Below are 20435 nucleotides of genomic sequence, written 5' to 3' on the forward strand. Positions count from 1 at the left end.
CCAAACCAAAACCCCCCCAAAAAAACCTCAGAAGTATTTATCTGTTCACAAACAAGTAAATTGGCCATTTCACAACATTTATCTCAATACATTACTTAAACTGCAGTTTTAGAGTTATGAAGGTTCCAGAGAGTTACATTCATTACTGGTCTCTCCTACATCTTTTGTGGTACAGTATTTGGTAAGTACAGGAAGACTTCAGGCAGTTTTCCACATAGTTAAAGAAACTGTATTTCAGTTTAGACCTATTTACACCTACTGTCATAAAAAATTCTTCATCAATACCTCAAACTATTTACTAAACAACAGGACATCATCTCCAGTATGGAATTTCATGCCTAAAAATACTGTAAATTCTTACCTGCTGCAAACTAAGAATAAGTGTTTTAGCACACTGGATTTTGTCTATCTGTCTTGTTTTACTCATCGTTTCTTTAATAATATCACCATAGTCATTGTAATACTAGGGAAAAACAAACAAACAAAAAGGTTAACTGTCAATGTTCGTTGAAAACACTGCAACTACTGAATTCTTCTGAAAACAAAATCTAGGATATGCTCTTTTAAAAAGAAAGATCAAACACTGTCTAAAGGAAAAATCCTCAGTATGTTCATGATTACACCAAAATTACACCCTAAACCACTTCCGGAAGACTAACTTCTAAAAAAACTAAATGCAAAAGGAATAAACCCAGTTTTTGTTCTTGCAGTGAGTATTACTTTAGAGGCAGAATGACCTATTTATCTTCAAGGCCATGACATATTTGTTAATGACACGTGTGCATCCCCTCAGGGTACAAGATCAGAATCCAATCTTTTCAGTAACTCCTGGAACTCTGGTGGGGAGTTTTATTTTCTTTGCTGAAAGGAGGCACTTGCAGACAGCATCACAGCCATCATTTGTCCAATAAGGACAACTGCCTGCTCAGTTTTTAAAGTATTTCAGGTTTAAGAAAGACCCAATTAGTTATCTGGAGTATCCAAATATATGTAGGGCACTCAGACACATAAAAGCAGGCTGCCCAAATTTTAAGTTTTTAAGGTAATCACCAAGGAGCAAAGCTTTAACACATTCACAAAATGAGAACTCATTTTAGTGCACAGCTGTGAATCCCATGAGCCAGAAGAGGTTTTTATATTTAAGTAAGATTGAAACAGATATAAAGATAATGGGGGAGGGGTGGAGGGAACTCAAATTTTACTTCTCTTCTACAAAGTTTAAACTTGAATTATTTGATGAGGCTAGACAACATGGAGTTGATCTTGGGAAGAACGTTCTCAAAAGGCCTACTAACCAGTAACTGAATTAAAAATACACCATCAAACAGAGTAAGAAAATAAAACCAGTAAAAGCAACATTAAAATAATTAGTAGGTTTCCCTCCTTGGTCCCCACCACCCACACACTGTAATTGTAAAACTCATCTCCGTATTTTCCCCCCTACTACAAAAAAGGCCTACAACTCTGGAGTTCTGAATTCTTCACATTTTGAACTGATAATCTTGTAAGGTAGAAAAACTAGTAATAGTTAAAAATTCCACAACTACTGTATTCTAGAGGTTTTGTGAAGTATCACAACTAAGCTTCACATTTACCTTCATATATTGCTTGAAAATGTCTGCGGCCGTGTTCATTTCCACCACAGTATAAACAATGAGCTTACAGAAAGCTGCAAGTAGGTTTCTTCTTTTGTGCAACGCTTCAATTTTGCTGGCTTCATCATCCTGCTGTCCATCTAGAAAGAGTTCAGAACAGGACGACTGTCAGGTTTAAAGACATATTTATACATTCATATATAAAACTGGCATGGGCTAGTGGTCATGATTCAGAAAATGAGATCTCAGTTCTGCTGGCAATGCACTTCACTGTCCACTGACATGTCTCTTACCCTGATACAAATATCTGAGCCTATTAAACCAAACCTTAACTGCAATTATCCTATATGTTCCCAACAGAGAAAATCCTTTAATCAGCTGCTGACATTTAAAAGCCACACCCACCTCTGTGCACATGCACACCTCTCAATGACAGAACAGAATTAAAACAAAAAAACAACCAGGCAAACAAGAAAAAACCCAACAACAAATTATCACCACCACAAAAACACAGAAATGCACAAGGAAACAAAGACATTAGTTAGAAAACAAATAATATAAAGGAAACTGAAGTTTTGTACAAACCTGCACTATTATTATCATCATCCTGATCAATGAAGACATGATCCAAAATAAAACTGAGTAGTTCAGATTGCAAGGAAGAATCAGGAGTGTAAACAAGTGGCTCCAACATGTCACGTCCTCCCGTCATAATCTGATGGCTGAAGATCATCAACACATCACACAGAATTGTAAAAGCCTGTTAAAGAGAAACCTTAGTAAATATTTGCTTGGAAAGTGGGTTTTGTTTGGAACAATCTATTTGCACTTGGCAAAATACTCAAGATGTCAACAGTGTACACAGGCCACTGAAGTCCCACACAACCGCAAGGGCCAACTGAAGTCAAAATGTGCACAGCTTCACACAGCAGGTTTCTGTACTAAGACTGGGTCTCCAAATAAAAATATTACCCAGATGATGCCAACTAAATATGAAAATATTGCAAGATTAAAACGTGAGGAGCCTGAAATTCCCAAATTCCTGACGGACACTACATAAGGTCACTAGAGAACTCTGTGGACTCTGACCATAGTACAGTCTCCTTTTTGCTGTCTTTTCTTAAAATCATTTCAATCACATTTGGTTAACCTCTAACAGCTGAGGTCATTCAAACCCTTTAAGTCTTAATGTCCAAAAATCCAGAAGTGCAACCAACTTTGTGTTTTGCTGGCTAACTTGTGCATCTGCTATCAGATTTAAATGTCTGTACTCCACTGCCCCAGAAGGTTCAAATGTCTTAGAACCTGACTCAGAGACTGACATTCTTTAAACTAACAGACCAAGGCAAGAAGCTGCTAGTGCTGCACCTTCTCTTTGGCTCTAATCTCCAAGTCCTTCCATGAACAGGTTCATGAACTTCTCAAAGTGAATATTACTAATTCTGGGTCACAAAGATACATGTGCTCCTCTCAAGCCCCTTGTGTCCTTTCCTGAGATGAGGGAAGGGACCCCCAGCAGGGGAACACTGTACCCTGTGTGACAGGTCCCCTGTGCCACCAGGCAGCTGCTTTCCAGAGCCCTCAGCAGCCTGAGAGTCATGCAGCCTCTTGCAGAGACCTACTCAGAGCTTCAGCAATTTGTTACTGGCACTTTCACACCCTACACCTGGTGACTCTTACACTAGAATGCTCTTTGACATAGAACATGCCTATTAAGCTCCAGGAATATTCTTGCTCTAGCAAGAGTTTCAAAAGCTGCAATCGTGCGACTCAGTGGACCAGATTTTCCACTTTAACCAGGTTATTATTATCTTCAGCAGCAAAAAGGCTCCTGGCTTTCTGTTTCTTTAATTAAACTGTCTACCCAGAAGATAATCTGGTCCTTCCCCTGTAGAGACATACTTCATTTTCTTTCATTTCAGCATTTTAAAGACTGTTGAAGGCATTTACTTAGAATTAATTCTGCTATCAGTAACCTGTACTATTCACTGGAACCTCCAAGTCCTAGGAGTGTCCTGGGCAAAGAACTATTTGCCCACAGATTGAAGAGACTCTGCCCCTACACTTCAATTCTTTTTTTTTACTGTTATCCTCAGAACTCAGGACAAATGTTTCCCAATATAAAGTCTCAATTCTTTCTGAAACAGAAGCAAAGACTAAGGACAAACCCCAAAATCTTCATGCCAGCATTTCAAAAACATCAGGACTTCTGTCTCCTGACTGAACTGTCATGCATTACTTCCTCAAGCTTAGTATCTACATTTTTTATCCCTGAAATATTTAAGAACTTCATTCCAGCTAAAATTCTCCCCAAAAAAGACAACTGTATGAGGGACTAACTATAAAACTCACAACTTTTCCAAGCACTGTATCATTGTTGAGGCTCTCAAGCATTTGCTAGAGCATCTCCACAAATCAACAGAGCAGTGTGAGAGCGCCCTAAAGGTGACTACAAAAAATTCCCATTTCCCAACAATAAACTCTCCTAGGTTACAGTGCATACCTGTGCATGTATAAACAAATACACACTCATCTTAAGTACTCATTTTTTTCCTCCTGATTTTGAGATCCCAAATTCTTGGGACTCTGAAAAACTGAGGAATGTATTGTGTTATGGAGCAACACAGAGAAGGAAGAGAAGGGAAGCTGCACCTGAATGTATTCAAAGACAGAACTAAAAAACCCCTCTCTTAAACTGCCTTCCTGAGCTCTTTGAGCCTAAGAATCCACAGCTCCACAGGAGATGTGGGCTATTAGCACATGGTGAGCAAGAGGTCTGAAATGGAACTCTCAGCTTACACTCAGAAGGCTTCCACAGTGCACCTGCAGAGCCATTACTTAAAGAAACAAAAAGCTCCTTTGCATAAAACATTATGCTGCCTAAAATGACTCGAAATAATCAAGCTGAAATGGATTCTGAAATCCCATGTACATGAGGAGGATGAGCACAGAAGTACAGTGTGCATTCACACTCAAAGGGCACTCAGCCCAAACATCCAGGACATCGTGTTCCCATAAAGTGCCAACAATATCAGCAACAACAACTTTTCAGCTGCTTTCGAAGTACAGAATTAGAAGACTCCGGGTAACAAGATCCACTTACCTGTTCCTTAACAGCAGTATTTACATTGGTCAGGTAGTGTTGACAGATTTGACAGAACACTCTCATCTGCTTCTTTAGACGTAGAAGATCCTCCTTTAAAGAGAATGAATTCACGTAACAGTTCTGCTTTTTCAATTTTATTTATAGTCCCATTTAGTGCATGCACTTTCACAGAGCATTCTACCACAGACCTTAGTGGGAACATTCAAGTCCACTGCATTATTTAAAAGATCATTATTACAAATAAAAGTAGCAGTTAGAATTTTCCTTAATTTTGTCATTCTGTATAGCACAGAAGAGATGGCAGTTGGGATGAAAATTGTGTTATTTTATAAGAAAAAGTTTTAACTAAAAAGCCCTAATACCTCCCCTCACCCCCCAAAAATTTCAGAGCATAAAGCATTTTCTCTTTAAAATAACTGTATTTTCAGCCTAAAGGATAGATTTTAAGCAACTGTTCATAACTAAAGGACACAAGCCTACACAGTATTATTTTTTCAATTCACTGATCTGGGATGGGGTGGAATATCAGATGAAAGCTGGTTTTCTTATCCCCTTTCATTGAAAAAAAAAAAAAAAAAAAGGTAGCTTTCTGAGTTTGCAGTAACTTTAAAAAATGTGAGCACTAAAACTATGAATTCAGAAGAACTTATTAATAAAGCAGGATTAGGTAAGTATCAATATAAAGAAAATTCCTAGTCTTAACAAATTCCACCACAATTCCGCTTGATGATACTGCAGCTAGGTACAAATGTTGATTTACTAATACAACTGGAACAAGGCATACCTTTGTGGAACTGCTTTCAGTAACTTTTGCTAGCTGCCAAAGGATTACATAATGAGTACACTGCAGTGCATGAATAACAATCTGAAATCAAAAGGGAAAAAAGCATTAGATGCAGAGGCCAATAAAAGAGAGCAACGAAAGCTATTTGTTGTTGTGCCTAAAGAACACATTTTAACTACAGACCTGTTCTGGCATGTCTCCATTTTCAATGCCAGTTTTCAATAGCTTGTAGTTGCAGCCAAACAAGTCCCATCTTGATAGGTCATGAGCACTGGAAGCATTAGAAATGAAACAAAAAATATTATTTAGCTAATACCTTTTCTTCAATTTGAGGTTAACAACTACTAAATGCTTAACTGGTCAAAAAAGGAAAAAGAAAAAAGAAAAAAAAAAATTTAAAAAAAAAAAAAAAAAAAAAAAAATCAGTGTTGACAAATCCCAGCCACTGAATACCTCCCCACCCAAACCAACAGACACACACACAAAAATAATAATAAGAAAAAAATAAAACTAACCCCCCCCAAAAAAGACAAAGCAAGAAAATCTCATGAAATTGTGTTAAAAAGTAAGATACATCATATTAAAAACAACCAGCCCCCTCACCACAAACCCTTACACTGAAGTAAAAACAAACAATCCCCCACATCACGTCCCCTGACAGATGTGCAGAAGCCAACTCACTTGTGAAAAGCAGTGATTCTCTTCAGTGTTGACAAGACTTGATATGCATCATCTTCATCAGGTTCCTCGCCCTGTTTAATAATCACACAGTGAGATATCTGCAGCACGGTGGGCTGAGTGACCTGGGCAACTCACTAAAGCCAAACACACCCCAAACGGGGGGGCAGAAGGTGGTGTAAATTATTTCTTATGTCACGCATGCTTTTAGAGGAGTTAGAGAGACAGGGCAGCAAGCACTTCATGTCCGGAGATGGAGGCAATGATGTTAAATGTCTTTTCCACCCTAGACAATTCTACAGTTCTGTAAAATAGCAGCAGAAGAAGAGACGGGGAAGGGGGCGGGAAGGAAGAAGAAGGGAGGAAAAACCAGAAAAAGCCTAGGATAGCAGAGTACAATGTATAATGTAGGTGCTTCTATTTTCTCTGCAGAATCCAGCAGAGGCCACTGTCAGACAAAAGACACTGGACTAGATGGGCCACAGGTCAGTACTTCAGCCTTTAATCACAGAAAACAGCCTTTGAGAGTGAGGTAAGGCAACTGGCTTGTTCTAATCTTCCCATAAATTCTGACAAACTTGTATTTAGTGAAAAAGGAGTAAAAATAAAAGGATCAAAAAAGTATCTATCTGTACATAAGATAAACTATTTGAGGTGATGAAACTCCTCCTTAGTCTAGCAGAGATAATGCAAGTTTTACTATTCTGTAGTTGCACAACCTATCAAAGAATTAAGGATTTCAACACGAGAGCATTTGCCATTTTCCTTCAAGCCAACTTCTGACATCTCACTTCCTTGCTTTACCTCTCATTCTTTCTTTTCATCACAAAGAGAAACAAATGGGCACATTTCTTGTTTAGGATTTCTAGAATGAAGTTCTAGTTCAGAACAAAAAGCAAGAGAAAAAAAGGAGAGTTTGATAAACTACACGCATCTAAGAAATTTAAGAATGAAGCTGTCACAAAGACACTTCCTATGCTCCTTACCACAGATGAAAAGCAGAAACAAGTTTTGTCTGAATGTCAGAGATCCCACATAGTGAAGTTAAACACTCTATCAGAAGATTCTCACTTTTCAGATCAACACAGTGTGGGAACAAAGTTATTTCTGATCTGCTAACTGCATCTGCTTGCAGGAAGGGAGGGGGAGTGTTTTCTAGAGCTTTTGATATCTAACAACAGCAACATGCAACCACAGGCAAGACTAGCTACAGTAGTAGGAGAATCCATGAGGAATTACAATACTACAACTCTCAAAAACGTACGCCTCAAAAGCTAAGAGTAAAAAGTTGATGTATTTAATTGTTTATCTGAAAGTTATCTCGAATTCCCTAAGGACTCTTGTCAAAAGGAGATCAAAATTTAAGACTCTTATCTAAAAGAACAGTCTGTGTCCACACAATCACAGCAGTGACACTGTCGCATTACTGCACTCAACAGCTTTGAAAATCAGAGGGAAGCTCCCATCCCTAGCTCTGACTTGCAGAGAAAGACAGAAAAAATACTGAAAATATTAAAATATTTACAAGGGCAGGAAAAGGTGATTGTGCACATTAAAATACCTCTTGCAGGAAGTCCTCAAGAAGTCGATTAAACTTGTCTGCCAATTCATCTATTAACTGACTTCTTGCAATGTCAACCCTGTTAAAGATTGTGAATTCTTCATTACAGAGAGCATGGTAGGTTTTTGAACAGGCTTCCAAAACATCTATATCTGTGTGCTTCTCCACAATATCCCGGATTTGTCGCAGTAAGGCATCCAAATGCTACAGGGAAGACGAGCCAAAGAAGAAAATATGGTTTTATTTTCATGTATCTATACACACACACAAATACACACGTGCATTCTTAATAAACTTCAAAGAATTTTAAAGGGTAAATTCTGTTTATTACTTTTGTAACTGTGACACAGAACACAAACACCTAGAAAAAAATCAGTGAAGTTTCTGAGATATGAAGTCTATCGAAAATTAAGTTGGAACTTTTCAAAGACCAAATCACAGAAGTGATTAAAAATTTGCTATTACTGGTATGGTCTTATCCAACACTCGAATTTGCAATAACAACTGAACAACACAGAAGTATTTACCTCCCACTCACACAAACATTTATGCATGTTTGTGTGGGTCTTAAAAGCTGTGTAATTGAAGATTTAGTTTCGTAACACTCTACTGTCCACCAACTAAAGCCAACTTCAGTTTTCATATATTCCTCCCTTCAACCTGAGTTGCTCCCTGCTGCTGGATCACTGCTGGCTATGCTGCCAACTACACATTTTATTGCTTTTTGACTAATGATTTCTAGCTACTCCCTTCACAATGCAGTAGCACATCTGAGAAGGAGACAACAGAGATGAGAACAGCTTCAGCTTCATCATCAGAGCACATAAAATGAGAGCAGTAATGACACCATTTGTGAACTGGTATTCTTCCTCTTTTTCATGCAATGATGATGGTGGCTTTCTAGTTTCAATAAGGGAAAAAGAAAATTTACTGAGCTGTTTCTACAAGCTTTATCTGTCAGACAGCTATCTGAAATATGACCATAATCCAGCAATATTCATCTAACTGGTTAAGATTTTCTGCTAAAACTGGCAGACAGACCTTAGGAAACTCAAACTTTTGGGATCTCTAAGAAGAGCAGCCAGTACAACTCTGAAATCCAAGTTGCACTATCAGTAAGGGTTACAATAAATAAAATCCCCTTTATACAAAAAACCACTGCTAAAATGGTGACCGAAATTCCAGTGACAAAGTCTAAATTCTGGGACTTTTCCTTTGGTGTTGATGTGTGGATGTTACCATACCTTTTCTAATCGCCCTGTTGTATAGATTTCCAAATCAAAGTACTGTGGCAACTGCAGTAAGTTGGTGACTTTTTCTGCATCTACAGAGTACTGTAAAATTGGCAAGGAGAAAAGTTTAGATGAAAAAGTCTTGGACAACATAATTCATTGTAGAGTAAGTAAATATAAACAAAGATTAGTAAGAAGCGGGGAAAAAACCCCCTTGCAGCAGGCTGTATCATTAATTACAGAAGTATACTTGTAAACATTTCAACCATCCATCAGTGAGAAATGGAATTAAACCTACCTTTGCTAGCAACTGAGGAAGTGCCACTGCAAAAAGCTCAGTAATCTTTGTCCTGTCATCCAACTGGGTTTTCTTTTCCTTCGCTGTCAGCACCTAAAATATTGGTATTGTGAGGATTTCACAGCTAGAAGTTCTGGTGCAAAGTTTCATTATCATTAATGAAATGATGATTAGGTACATAGACCTCTAAAATCACTGTAATGTATCAATATAAAGCAGGAGGGAAGTGTGTAATTAAAAAAAGGGGAAAAAACCAACCTTCCGCATTCAAAAACTGCAATTCAGAGTCAGTCCTAACACTAATAAGATTATCTTGAAAACAGAAGTGATAACCTAGAACAAAAGGCTTACTTTTCCTGAAACAAAATACCATGACTGGAATGGCAATGTAAGAATGGGAACCTCCTTCAGCTTACAATTTTTAACAATATTTACCCAATTAATTTGTCAATCCTATCTTCACACAAGCTTTCAACCTGTTCTTAAACGGGTTTCTTACCAAAATGTGCACCAGTCTTGAGAGAAGAATGCTTAATGCCTCAGCCAAAGAGGCTGTCTAAGCTCCACATAATCACAGAAAAGCCAGTCGGTGGACTGGCCTTCTTCCAAGAGACAGGGAATGTGTTTTCCTTTCCCTCATTTTGCTCTTACACACAGAAAATAGTTTTAGCTTTTCTCAAACATTGATTCTTGTCCCCCTTTCAAACCAATACTCTTTTCAAAATCAATTTTTATTATGTTTAACAGTACAAACAAAAGCAGTAGCTCCAAGAGCACTAAGCACGCGCCCAAGCCCAGAAATGCGAACTAGCCAGGGTAATCAGATGTGGAGAGCAAAGCCACATCTCCCATCTCAGTCCCCTCAGCAGCAACAGCCTACAATCATTTCCCTCCTCCACAGTGGCCCACAGAGCCATTCCCACATCTCTAGGTGAGGTTTTTTGCCTCGTACCCTTTTGCCCGTTCCTCTTCCCACAGGAGGATGACATTCAGCCGCTTGCCGAATGGTACACAGCATTATTTCAATCAGTGCACTCTCCTGTCTGTCTGTCAAAGCTGGAATTTAAGAAGCAAATGTTAACACACAGCTTATTTTTCACTTTCCACAAGGATTAAGATATGTTGGGGTTTTTGTTTGGGTCTTGGGAGGTTTTGGGTTTTTCTGTTTAAGGCAAAAGGACAGACATGTAGACCAACAGCTCATTTCCAGAGGTGGGGGTGGCAGAGGGGACAGAGCATGTAAATACTTTATAAAATGACCAGAAAATACTGAAAAGTTGAGGGAATATCACTGGATTAGTCACAGGACGGGAGGGAACAAACAAGAAGCTTTATAATTATTTTACTTCCTTTCTATTTTTCAGAGGTCTATTTACTAGGACCAATGAATTACAGAATGATGCCAGGGGTTTTGTTTGGCTCTACTGTCATCAAAGAAATCATACTATTTTTCCATATGGTTGTTGTAACAGTAAATGAACCGGTTTCACAAGCAACTTATTTTCTCTAAAGCCAAAAGTGCAGCCTGAACTTGTGGAACACCAAGGCAACGACACATGCTAATTCCTTCTCTTTTCTTCTAACCATTGCTCTTGTGTCACACCTCCACACCAGGTGATGTCTTTCTACTCTTCCTCACATTTCAAAATTGGTATTAGTGATTTCTTATAGTCATGGAAACATAAAAGATATGTAAGCATCTTTTTTCCTTACTTCAAGCCTAACAAAAGCTGCACAGCAATAGAAACAAAGATCTACAAAAATCTCTTACGTTCTTCTCCATTGAGAGGCTCCTCCAGCAGAAGACTGCTCATACATTCCCAGTCCTTCAAGAGGTCTGTTGCACAGTCCCACATGCTGTCCACAAGATAAGCAGCATGTTCGTGCAACTGAAATAAGAACAGATTAGTATTTGATGAGCAATGAAGATTATTACAGAACTAAAATACAGACTATTTCTCGTGCTTGGCTCCTGCCTGTGGCAAAAAACACAGAGCAAGTTTTGCAAGCTCTCTGGTTAAACAGAAGACTTTCTTCCCCAATTAACTTAAAAAGATGAATCCAGACCAACAGCTACAAGGAGTAGTGCAACAAGATGTTGGAACTTGGGGGATAGGTGGGTTGGGATTGTGGGGTTTTTTTGCTTTTTTCTCTTTCCTTTTAAATCTGTTAAATCACAATTTCTTTACACTTATACATCATCATGTTTGTTAGAGTAGCGCTCACAGTCTGTCTCAGCGCTGTGTACTGGCACATCCTTCAAATAAACATAACCTCACAAAACTGTCTTTCGACTCCCAGGTTGCTCAAACAGGAAAACCAGGACAGGTTAATGGTTATTAACCAATGACTGGGGAAAAGAAAAACAACAACAAAATTTAACTGACAAAAATTAGAACCACGACAACAAAAACCTCCCACACACAACACAGAAACAAGGACATCCCTGAAACCCAACTTACTTCACTTTCCAAAAAGAAAAACACTAATGTCTTCACAAGATTAGCATTGGGACTTTGTCTGCCCCTCCTTTTCAGCATTCCATCATCTTCAGCATCTCTGCGGCTGAAAAGCCTAAAAGAAAAATGATTTCTTGACAAGTTTCTTCTTCACTGTCTTCACCAGAGTCAATTCATATCAAGATACCAGTTTTTTTTACAAACTAAATGCCTTGTTGCTTGGCTCCATATTTTATTTTGAAAGGAAGTAATTCAGGACAAGTATCATTTGAACAACTCCATTTATGCATTTTATATGTGCGGAGCTGATATTCCACTGACTGTCTCCAGTGGGATGTATAATTATAATAAAATGCTTTACAAACATCAGTGATAACTGCAGGGGCTTGAAGTCCTATGCTCTTCCCCAACAAATGGTAATTCCTGAACCTCCCTACAGGAGACTTTAAAGCAGCTAAGAAATATCGGAAGGAAGTCTGAAAAGTATTAGATGGAAACTATTTTGTTCTCCTACACAAGTGACATGTTGGATTTTTAGTGGATCTTTTAAATGAAAAGTATTCTATGAAATGGTCATATGAGACAGTGGGGAAGAGGTGGGCACAGGGGAGGAACTACAAGTGGGAAAACACTCCTGATGCAAGCCCAAGTTTTAGGCCCCAAACTACAGAAGCATTTTAAGGCGTTCCTCAAGAAGAATGGGAAAGGAGAAGACAAAGGAACATTTTTATCATATTCCCTGAAGGCACAAGCCTTCCAAGAGCAGCCTTCAAAACTGCTATTTCCCATTTAGAAAAACTACAGCAGTTCAGAAAATACCGAAATGTTACACTGTCTCCTCCTTCTTAACACCACTTTATGATTCATTTTTTTTCCTTTTCTTGATTAAAGCTAGTAAGAATCATCATATTAATGCACACAAATGCACAAAAATCTACAGGAGCAAGGAGTTAAAGGTAATTTCTCCATCTTACTTTTTATAAAGAAATTCCCCTGCGGCAACTGCTACTGGCCGATGAGCTGAATAAACCAGGTGGTAGACATTTTCACAGTCTTCTGCAGTCAGAACTTCTTCACTACTCCTAGGAGTAGGGATGGGAAGAAGGAAAGAAAGGAAGAAAAAACAAAAAGGCTGAGTCAACAAAGTATGAACTCTAATGAGGGAGATGGAAATGAATGAGGACTTAAACCTTTTCCTTCAATTTATCATCCTAAAACTCCAGAGTCTTTGTTCCAAAGCTTTCCTGAACAAAACATACTGCTGAAGTATGAGCTACTGCTAGAAGGTTATGCTCAAGAGCTCAATTACTGTGAAGTGTTCAATATATCCCATGTTCTTCACTTCAAATATTCCCCGCTAGTTTTTAACTACGAGGCTGAATTCACAGCTCCTAGCCCTTACACCTACTGAACTGTGGGAGATGAGCAGTAACACTGTTCTAGACAGATTACTTTTGGAATTCCACTTTCTTTGAGTGTAAGATGCATAGACACTTCTACAGCCTTCAGATTATCTGAAGTGTCATGTGGCTGGCCTCACCCACAAGGATGAGAAACACTCCAGTTTCAGTATTTGTCTATCTCTGATAAGGAAATATACATGTACTTACTGTAAAACAAGAGTGAGTAATTTTATTGCTTGGACTGCAACATCGTACTCTTTGTCAAGAGTCATAGACACAATTCTATCCTAAGAACACAAAAGAAAATATTTTTGAAGAGGAAAAAATAATAATGTAACTTTAAAAAAATTCATATATACCCAAAATAAGAAGTTACACTAACCTTGAACCGACTGGTGAAGAGTTCCAATTTGGAATTAAGCTCCTTATTGTAGTAAAGCCCTTGCAAAGCAGTTAGGCATTTGAGTCTTACTTCTCCTTGCTAAAATAAAATTAAGAACTGAATTAAAAGTCAACTACAGGATACATATGTGATCTTCATGTCATACAAGACAAGTTTCTTTTACAGTCAGAAAGAATTCAAAAACAAAGATTAAATGCTGTCACAATACGCTACCAATAATCATGTTAATGACATAAGAATATAACCTTGTTTGTAACAAGGCAGTAAAGCAACAAAAATGAACAAAACCCCCCAAGGTCTTGCTGCAATTACCATCTCCATAAACCAAAATATGCCTGCTTCACTCTTCCTAAACACTCAAGATATTTCTGTCATTGACGACCATCCCTTGTTCAGTCAAAATTACTAAGTAGGTAATGAGAGAAATATTCCTCCTGTAAGACAAGATCTGCTTCAGCAGAGAACACATTCTAAGGTACAGATGACCCCTCCCCACTGCCAGACATTGGGTTTTTACACCGATCCCATGAGCAGCACACCAAGACTGGGCATCCCTCATTTTTTTCACTTAAAATTCAACAGCTTGAAGTTTCAAGAACTGAGGCGATGTGCTCACGCAGTGATGAGTCAGGGAATAAACTATACTGACCCCTCCAACAGTCTCTAGGTGTAGTTGGTAAATAACAGCTTGAGACACTAACCAGCACAAAATGGGCTTTTCCCATGCCTTTTACAGCTAGATGAGAGTACTAGAGAGAGTTTTGTAACTTGGCAAAACAGAGTGCTGCCAGGCTATAGGGATGACAGGCATTAATTTGAAGTAGTTAAGCATTATGAACTACAAGTTTGCATCAGCAAGAAATAAATACAAAAGACCATTTGCCTACAAACAACAGTTCCTTAAAAAAAATCTATACGTACTCTCTAAAAACAATAGAAAGAATCATGTCTGGTGTATACATATTTTGAAATGCCAGTACTTCTGAGTGATAAGGACAGCAGTGAGCGATTCCAAGAGCTAAGGGATCCAAAGCCAGTCTGGAAAGTTCAGTAAGCACACAAAGGAGTTGTGCTCCTTTTGCTCAGTGCAGTTTACCTTGTCATGCATAGTCCAGCCCACGTATTTTAAGTAGCTGTCATTGAGAAAGGCGTCACTGTACATTTTCATCCATATTCCAATCTCCTCAATGCAGATGGCTCTTATTTCAGCAATTGCATCCCTGCAGAGGGAAGGGGGCAGGAAATTCAAACAGACGAACAGTTAGAAATAATCTGCCACCAGCTTCCAGAATAAATTAATGATGCTACACATTACTTACTAGGAGAAACTTACCGGTATCTATGCACAAAAACACCTTTAAATATTGCATTCATCATGTTTTCTATTTCATCCTGATTTTCCTGAAGCTGAAAGAATGTAAGAGAGTACATAAACAGTGAGCAGCACTTTTACAGCCAGATCAGACGGTGCTGATGCTAGACAAACTAAATTAAGTTAACATTTACAAGTGTGACCATTAAATCCTTTCACAGATTCAGAAATAGTCACGGATCTGTTTCACAGTACAATATGCTATTATGTAAGAAATTGTATCTACCACAGCATACAAATTTTAGTAATTCTGACTGCTGGAAAACTGTTCTTCAAGTGTAACATAAAGACATCTTGGGCTTCTGAAAGGTCCCTCTTAATTTGTAAGAAAATCTGATCTGATTTTCTAGTGACATCACTGCGTATCTGCGTATTACACTAGGACTGGCCCTGCACACACATCTAACAGAACTGTACTGAATCGGTCATTAAGAGATCCGGCTTGAACTGAAACATCTTTGGGAGATGATCAGAAAACAAACTTGTTAGCTTGTCTAAACTGTCAGGAGAAAAAACCCTTAATAGGTAACAGAACAAACACTGAAGGGCAAAGGTGAGATGCTTCCTTTGATTGTGAAGAAGTTATTCCCGGTGTCTAAAAAACAAAAACCTAAAAGAAAACAAAAAACAAACCAGCACCACCCAAAAAAACAAACAAAATCCAAACCACCAATTGCCCCAAAAGTAAAAACTGATGCCTGAGTGAATTAGGGCTTTCAACAAGACAACATTGTCAGCAATGAATCAGCAAGTCTCTTTTACACAAAAGAAAGAAAACTGACTGCATTTTCAATTTTGATAGTGCTGTCTGTACACAAAAAAAGCCTTCTCTAAAGCCTTTAAATAAAGTTTCTGCTGAGATCATTATTGACATTATAAAAGCAACATTTTGCTCCAAGATCATGAAGATCTTCTCTAGGAGCCCAAACCTGTCAATGTATGGTAATTTTTGTTACGTACTTGAGCTCAGTGGAGGAAATCCACCAAGAAATACAACAAAAATATATCTAGTACTGATTGCAGTCTCTCTTCCTAACTTCACTACAACACTACTATTTTTAAGACTCTACATTTACTTCTTTTTACAGAAAACCCGACAGTAAAATGCATTTTTCAAAGTTTTTTAAGCATTAAACATGAACAACCTGAAGAGAGACAGGTAACTACCAAAACCAATCACAGAACAAGATGAATTATTAGCTGCCATTTATGTACACCAGCTAGAGTTGCACTAACCTCCTTTCTCTTCTGTAGTAAGAGTTCCAGCCTATCATTAGCTCGTTTCCCAATTATTTTATTTCGTTCTGCTTCATACTGCCGCTGTGTGTTGTCCATGTTAATACTTAGATTTAATGCCACATTCACTAAAGCAGTCATCAGTTTCATGGCTACAAAAATAAGTGAGAAGAATAAGGATTATTTAAAAGGTTACTTGATCTAAGAAAACTTAGAAGAAAAATCTCGACACCTCTTCCTGTCAACCCTTTCTGCAGTCACTGTAAATTTTTTGATACACAAACGTATGCAATGTTTTACCAAGCACTGCATCATTATTTATCTAGACAATAGATATAATACTGCTATTCTGTTCTTTTTTTGTCACTTCTTTAGTGCTATATTTTTAGTATATTATTATTGTTGAATTGAGATAGGGTAAAATGTAAGATTTACAAACATAGCTCAAGAAATACTAAAAGAATTCTGTTATCAGAGTCAGTTACACTGATACCATTCAGTCTTAAATATCCAAGAAGTTTCTTTCTTCAAAAGGAAGTGTATTAGGCAACCATCACCACCGTATCACACCAGTCTTTTCCCTCAATTTAATTTGAACAAGGTGCAAGTTTTTCAAAGATTCATTTATTAGGAGAAGCAGAGAAAAGCACATTAGCCAACTACATGTCTGAAAACAGAAAACCAAAATACAAAATACACTTGCATGGGATTTCTGATGTCCTTTTATTTTTAGGTCAATCCTTTCTAAAAGAGTGCAGACAAATACCCCTTTTTCAGAAACCAGAAGGTGATCAGTTGTGTACTTGCCTGTCTTGTGAGCTTCTCTGACATGACATAAAAGGGCTTGCACTGGCAGAGCACACAGAAAATTCTTGTGCATGCATCACCAGCATAAAGCTGATGAGCAAGGCTTAAAGACATGCAGTTATATCGAAATATCATCTCACACTGTGATCTCCGAGATTAAAGAACAAGTCTGAGTTAATCACAGAAGCCGAAATTACCAGAAGTACCAGTAAATATGGATACAAGGCTTTTGTTGGCACTCTTATCCATAGAAAATACAATCTTTGACACTACAAACAGCAGAACTCAGATGAACACACAAAACCAACAGAACTGACTACTGATGTGAACAAATGAAAACACATGGCTTATAAAAAAGTACTTTGTTTGACAGAAACTAACATGCAACAGGGCAATTTCTGCAACTTTTACTCAGGCACAACTCAAAAAAAAAAAAAAAAAGAACACCACTAAGATAAAAACTTGCCTTTTAAGACCTAGAATTTGTATTAGTCATACCACATAACAGTCAGAACTGATGATACATCAGAATCTGTAAATTCTCCTGAAATAAAAGGTTTTGTTCCTCTCTCCATAAGAAATACCCTGGCTGGTAGAAGTCCCACACAGCAGCAGCCCTGTGTGCTAATGTAAACTCAAGAGAGCCAGCAAGGATACAGCAGGACTGACAGGAGAGTCAGGACTGAAGCCAGCTGTAAATCAGCCAGGTCAAGGGAAGCTAACAATAATTACCTCCAGTGTGGCAGAACCTCAGCTCCACACACAGCCTAAATTCACCTTGTTCAGAGTAAAATTGTTCCAATAACCTCACATCACTGACAGCCACACGGTGCCATTCACAATCCTTCCTCAGTAATCAGTGCAAGTTTAGGAGTCCCTTATCCAAAAAGCTCATCCTCTGTCCATACAAAGACATATTTCTTTGAAACACTCTCTACTTAACTCATAAGGGATTTCTTCACAATTCAACGCTTTGGGAAAATTAAGTGAAATGGTCAATTACATAAAACATAAAGAAATTTAGAGATTGTAGTACTGATGAAAAAATTCTTTTAAACTATCTAATGCGAAGACTGGAAATGCTATTTTACATAGTGCCATGGCCTCAATATGTAGCACAAATTAAGTTTGTAGTAAAATCTGCATCCAGCATAAACTACTACTTCTGTTTGACTTAATGTAGAGCATGAACAGGTTCAACTGCTTGAAATTAAGACACCTACATCCTTATTTATGACCAAAGACAAACTAGTAAAATCACCTGAAAAGTTTCCTTCTATTTACTTTTCTGCTAAAGTTAATAAAAATTAAGTACTAGACAGCTAGCAAAGAATGCTTTAAAACAGAGCTGGTTTTCAGTAACAAAAATCCAACATAAAAAGCTGTCCCAAAACAAGTTGCATTAGATGAAAACTGTATCACACAATAAAACACAAGCTGAATGTTGAATATCAAGAAGTTTAACCAGGGTAATTCTGTCCCGTGCAACACAAACCATTAAATGTAAGCAACTCTCCAATGAATAGAATTCACTGACCTGCCAGGGTGCTGGTGTGCCGAAACGCTCTGACTTGGGAGTCTGAGAGCCCCGTGAGCAGTGAAATGACAGTATCCATCATATACTCATCATATATGATGCTATACTGACACTGTCGGACCAGCACTCCAATGAACTCACAAAAACTGGATTTGAACTTTTTCCACTGGGGGCCAGCCATAGTTAGAGGATAATCTCCACTATCCTATTAAAACAAAGAAAAGGAAACAGGAAATTCTTTCAAACATCTTAAAAGTCATTCCATTCAATCAAGATTAAGAGATGGGTACAACTTTAAAGCCAAAATCTCAGAGGCCTTAAAAACGATACATCAGAAGAACATGATTCCATAAATATGAATACACTCTGCAGCTGAGGCTTGTTGTAACACGAAGACAACGTTCTAACGACTAGTTCCTCTTTCTTGTTTGACGCAAATAAAGGAAAAGTATTATTTGCCTTACAAATCTGCTTTGTTACACTCCAACCATCACATGAACAGTTAGGTGACAAGTTTAGGAACAGGTCAGGAAGTTTACTGGGGAATGCTTACATATCAGACTGAAACTTCCTGAAGTCATAAAATTACCTTCTACAACACCTTGACTGTAACAAATGTGTGTACGGGAGCCTTTACAAATAACGCTAAAATGACAGGGAGACAAAAGGAATCACTCATCAGTGCCTCTGTGAAGTTTCTTTAAGAGGATGAACAACAATACAGGTTGAAAAATAAAGTATCCATGGAAAGGGATTAGAAATCTGAGAGCTGTTCATTAGAATTCTGTTACAAGAGAAAGTGAGCATGATATAGTGATAAAAAACTTTGTACCAACAGTCTCAGGTGTGGCTTTATAAATTTCACACCATATTGCCTTAGAGTAATCAGATCCATTTATGCATAGAGGTAGTTCTAAGGAACACTAAAATCATTCTGAAGAAAAGGATATTACATTTTCTCCTCTGCTGAAGTTATGGGGTTTTTTTTGATTATTGGAGGGGTGGCAGTGGAGGGAATTGTTTCTGTACTAAACAAATTTGGCGAGGAGGTTTTAAAGCTACATTAACATACTCTGGAACACAGGACAAAAGGAACACCACTCAAACCCAGGAAAACCAAAAACAACTGAAAGCCCAATGAAACCAACAAACCCACGCCCCCCCAAACAAACAATCAAAATGAAAACTACAACAAACAAGCAAACCAAACACTCCGTGGAACAGAAATTGACAATTTAAAGGGAAAAAGCTATAACCCCCATGAAAGGAAAACCCTCAGTCTTCAACTGAAGAATAATCAAATTTAAATCCCCACAATTTGTAAATTAATGAATGCACAGAAATAAATTTAGTGACCATTTTAAGAAACAATTTAAGGCCTTATATAAACAGCAAGTTAGGGAGGCACCCCCCATAGTACCACCATAGTAGGAGTTCCCACTATTTAAAAACTGAAAGTCAATATTGATTTTTTAAGCCATTAATAAAATAAGCTGCAAGCATGCAGAGCTTTACTTCCTAGTCTTATAATTTCAGTGAAATAAAAGAGTTTAACATTTTCATTCAAGGAAGTCCTGTAATTTTTTAAACTCCTTATTCTTGAAAAAAATGTCTAGCAATGTGATCCAGCAAGATTTGGACAAGTAAAAAGAACATAAAAATTAATACATAAACAGGACTTTGTTAAATTACCTCATCAAATTCTTCAGTCATTTTTCGGATTATTTCAGAATTCTGCATATGTCGGAACATCTCTGCTGTAACAACTCCTACAATTTAGATATTGGGTCATTAGCACTGTTAATATGAAAGCTGTAGATGGCAGATGACATGCCTTCTGCTACGTCGAAACAACCCATTTTCACCTAATCTACTGATTACACATGTATAGCTGTAATTTCACTCTTTTCATCCTAGCATCCATGTATAACAAGTACTTAGCACCATTTATTTATGGGGGGCCT

At 37.8% G+C, this 20435-nt stretch overlaps 1 protein-coding gene across 5 annotated transcripts in view; it reads right to left on the bottom strand.

The window, feature by feature from the left end:
- Positions 1-20435, bottom strand: part of STAG2 (STAG2 cohesin complex component) — a 68392-nt gene that overhangs the window by 7776 nt on the left and 40181 nt on the right. For all 5 annotated transcript variants that reach the window (XM_040083744.2, XM_040083745.2, XM_040083742.2 and 2 more), the window contains exons 6-26: positions 20164-20240; positions 18472-18676; positions 16128-16279; positions 14853-14926; positions 14616-14739; positions 13499-13597; positions 13324-13403; positions 12688-12795; positions 11717-11828; positions 11026-11143; positions 10207-10310; positions 9255-9347; positions 8969-9058; positions 7725-7928; positions 6167-6237; positions 5669-5756; positions 5486-5566; positions 4699-4791; positions 2181-2355; positions 1596-1735; positions 362-463 (exon numbers count right to left, since the gene is read on the bottom strand). In XM_040083744.2, the coding sequence (XP_039939678.1) occupies positions 362-463; positions 1596-1735; positions 2181-2355; positions 4699-4791; positions 5486-5566; positions 5669-5756; positions 6167-6237; positions 7725-7928; positions 8969-9058; positions 9255-9347; positions 10207-10310; positions 11026-11143; positions 11717-11828; positions 12688-12795; positions 13324-13403; positions 13499-13597; positions 14616-14739; positions 14853-14926; positions 16128-16279; positions 18472-18676; positions 20164-20240 (2390 nt within the window). The remainder of the gene's footprint in view (positions 1-361; positions 464-1595; positions 1736-2180; positions 2356-4698; positions 4792-5485; positions 5567-5668; positions 5757-6166; positions 6238-7724; positions 7929-8968; positions 9059-9254; positions 9348-10206; positions 10311-11025; positions 11144-11716; positions 11829-12687; positions 12796-13323; positions 13404-13498; positions 13598-14615; positions 14740-14852; positions 14927-16127; positions 16280-18471; positions 18677-20163; positions 20241-20435) is intronic.

The sequence above is a fragment of the Hirundo rustica genome, chromosome 21, assembly GCF_015227805.2.
Source record: "Hirundo rustica isolate bHirRus1 chromosome 21, bHirRus1.pri.v3, whole genome shotgun sequence".
Lineage (NCBI taxonomy): Eukaryota > Metazoa > Chordata > Aves > Passeriformes > Hirundinidae > Hirundo > Hirundo rustica.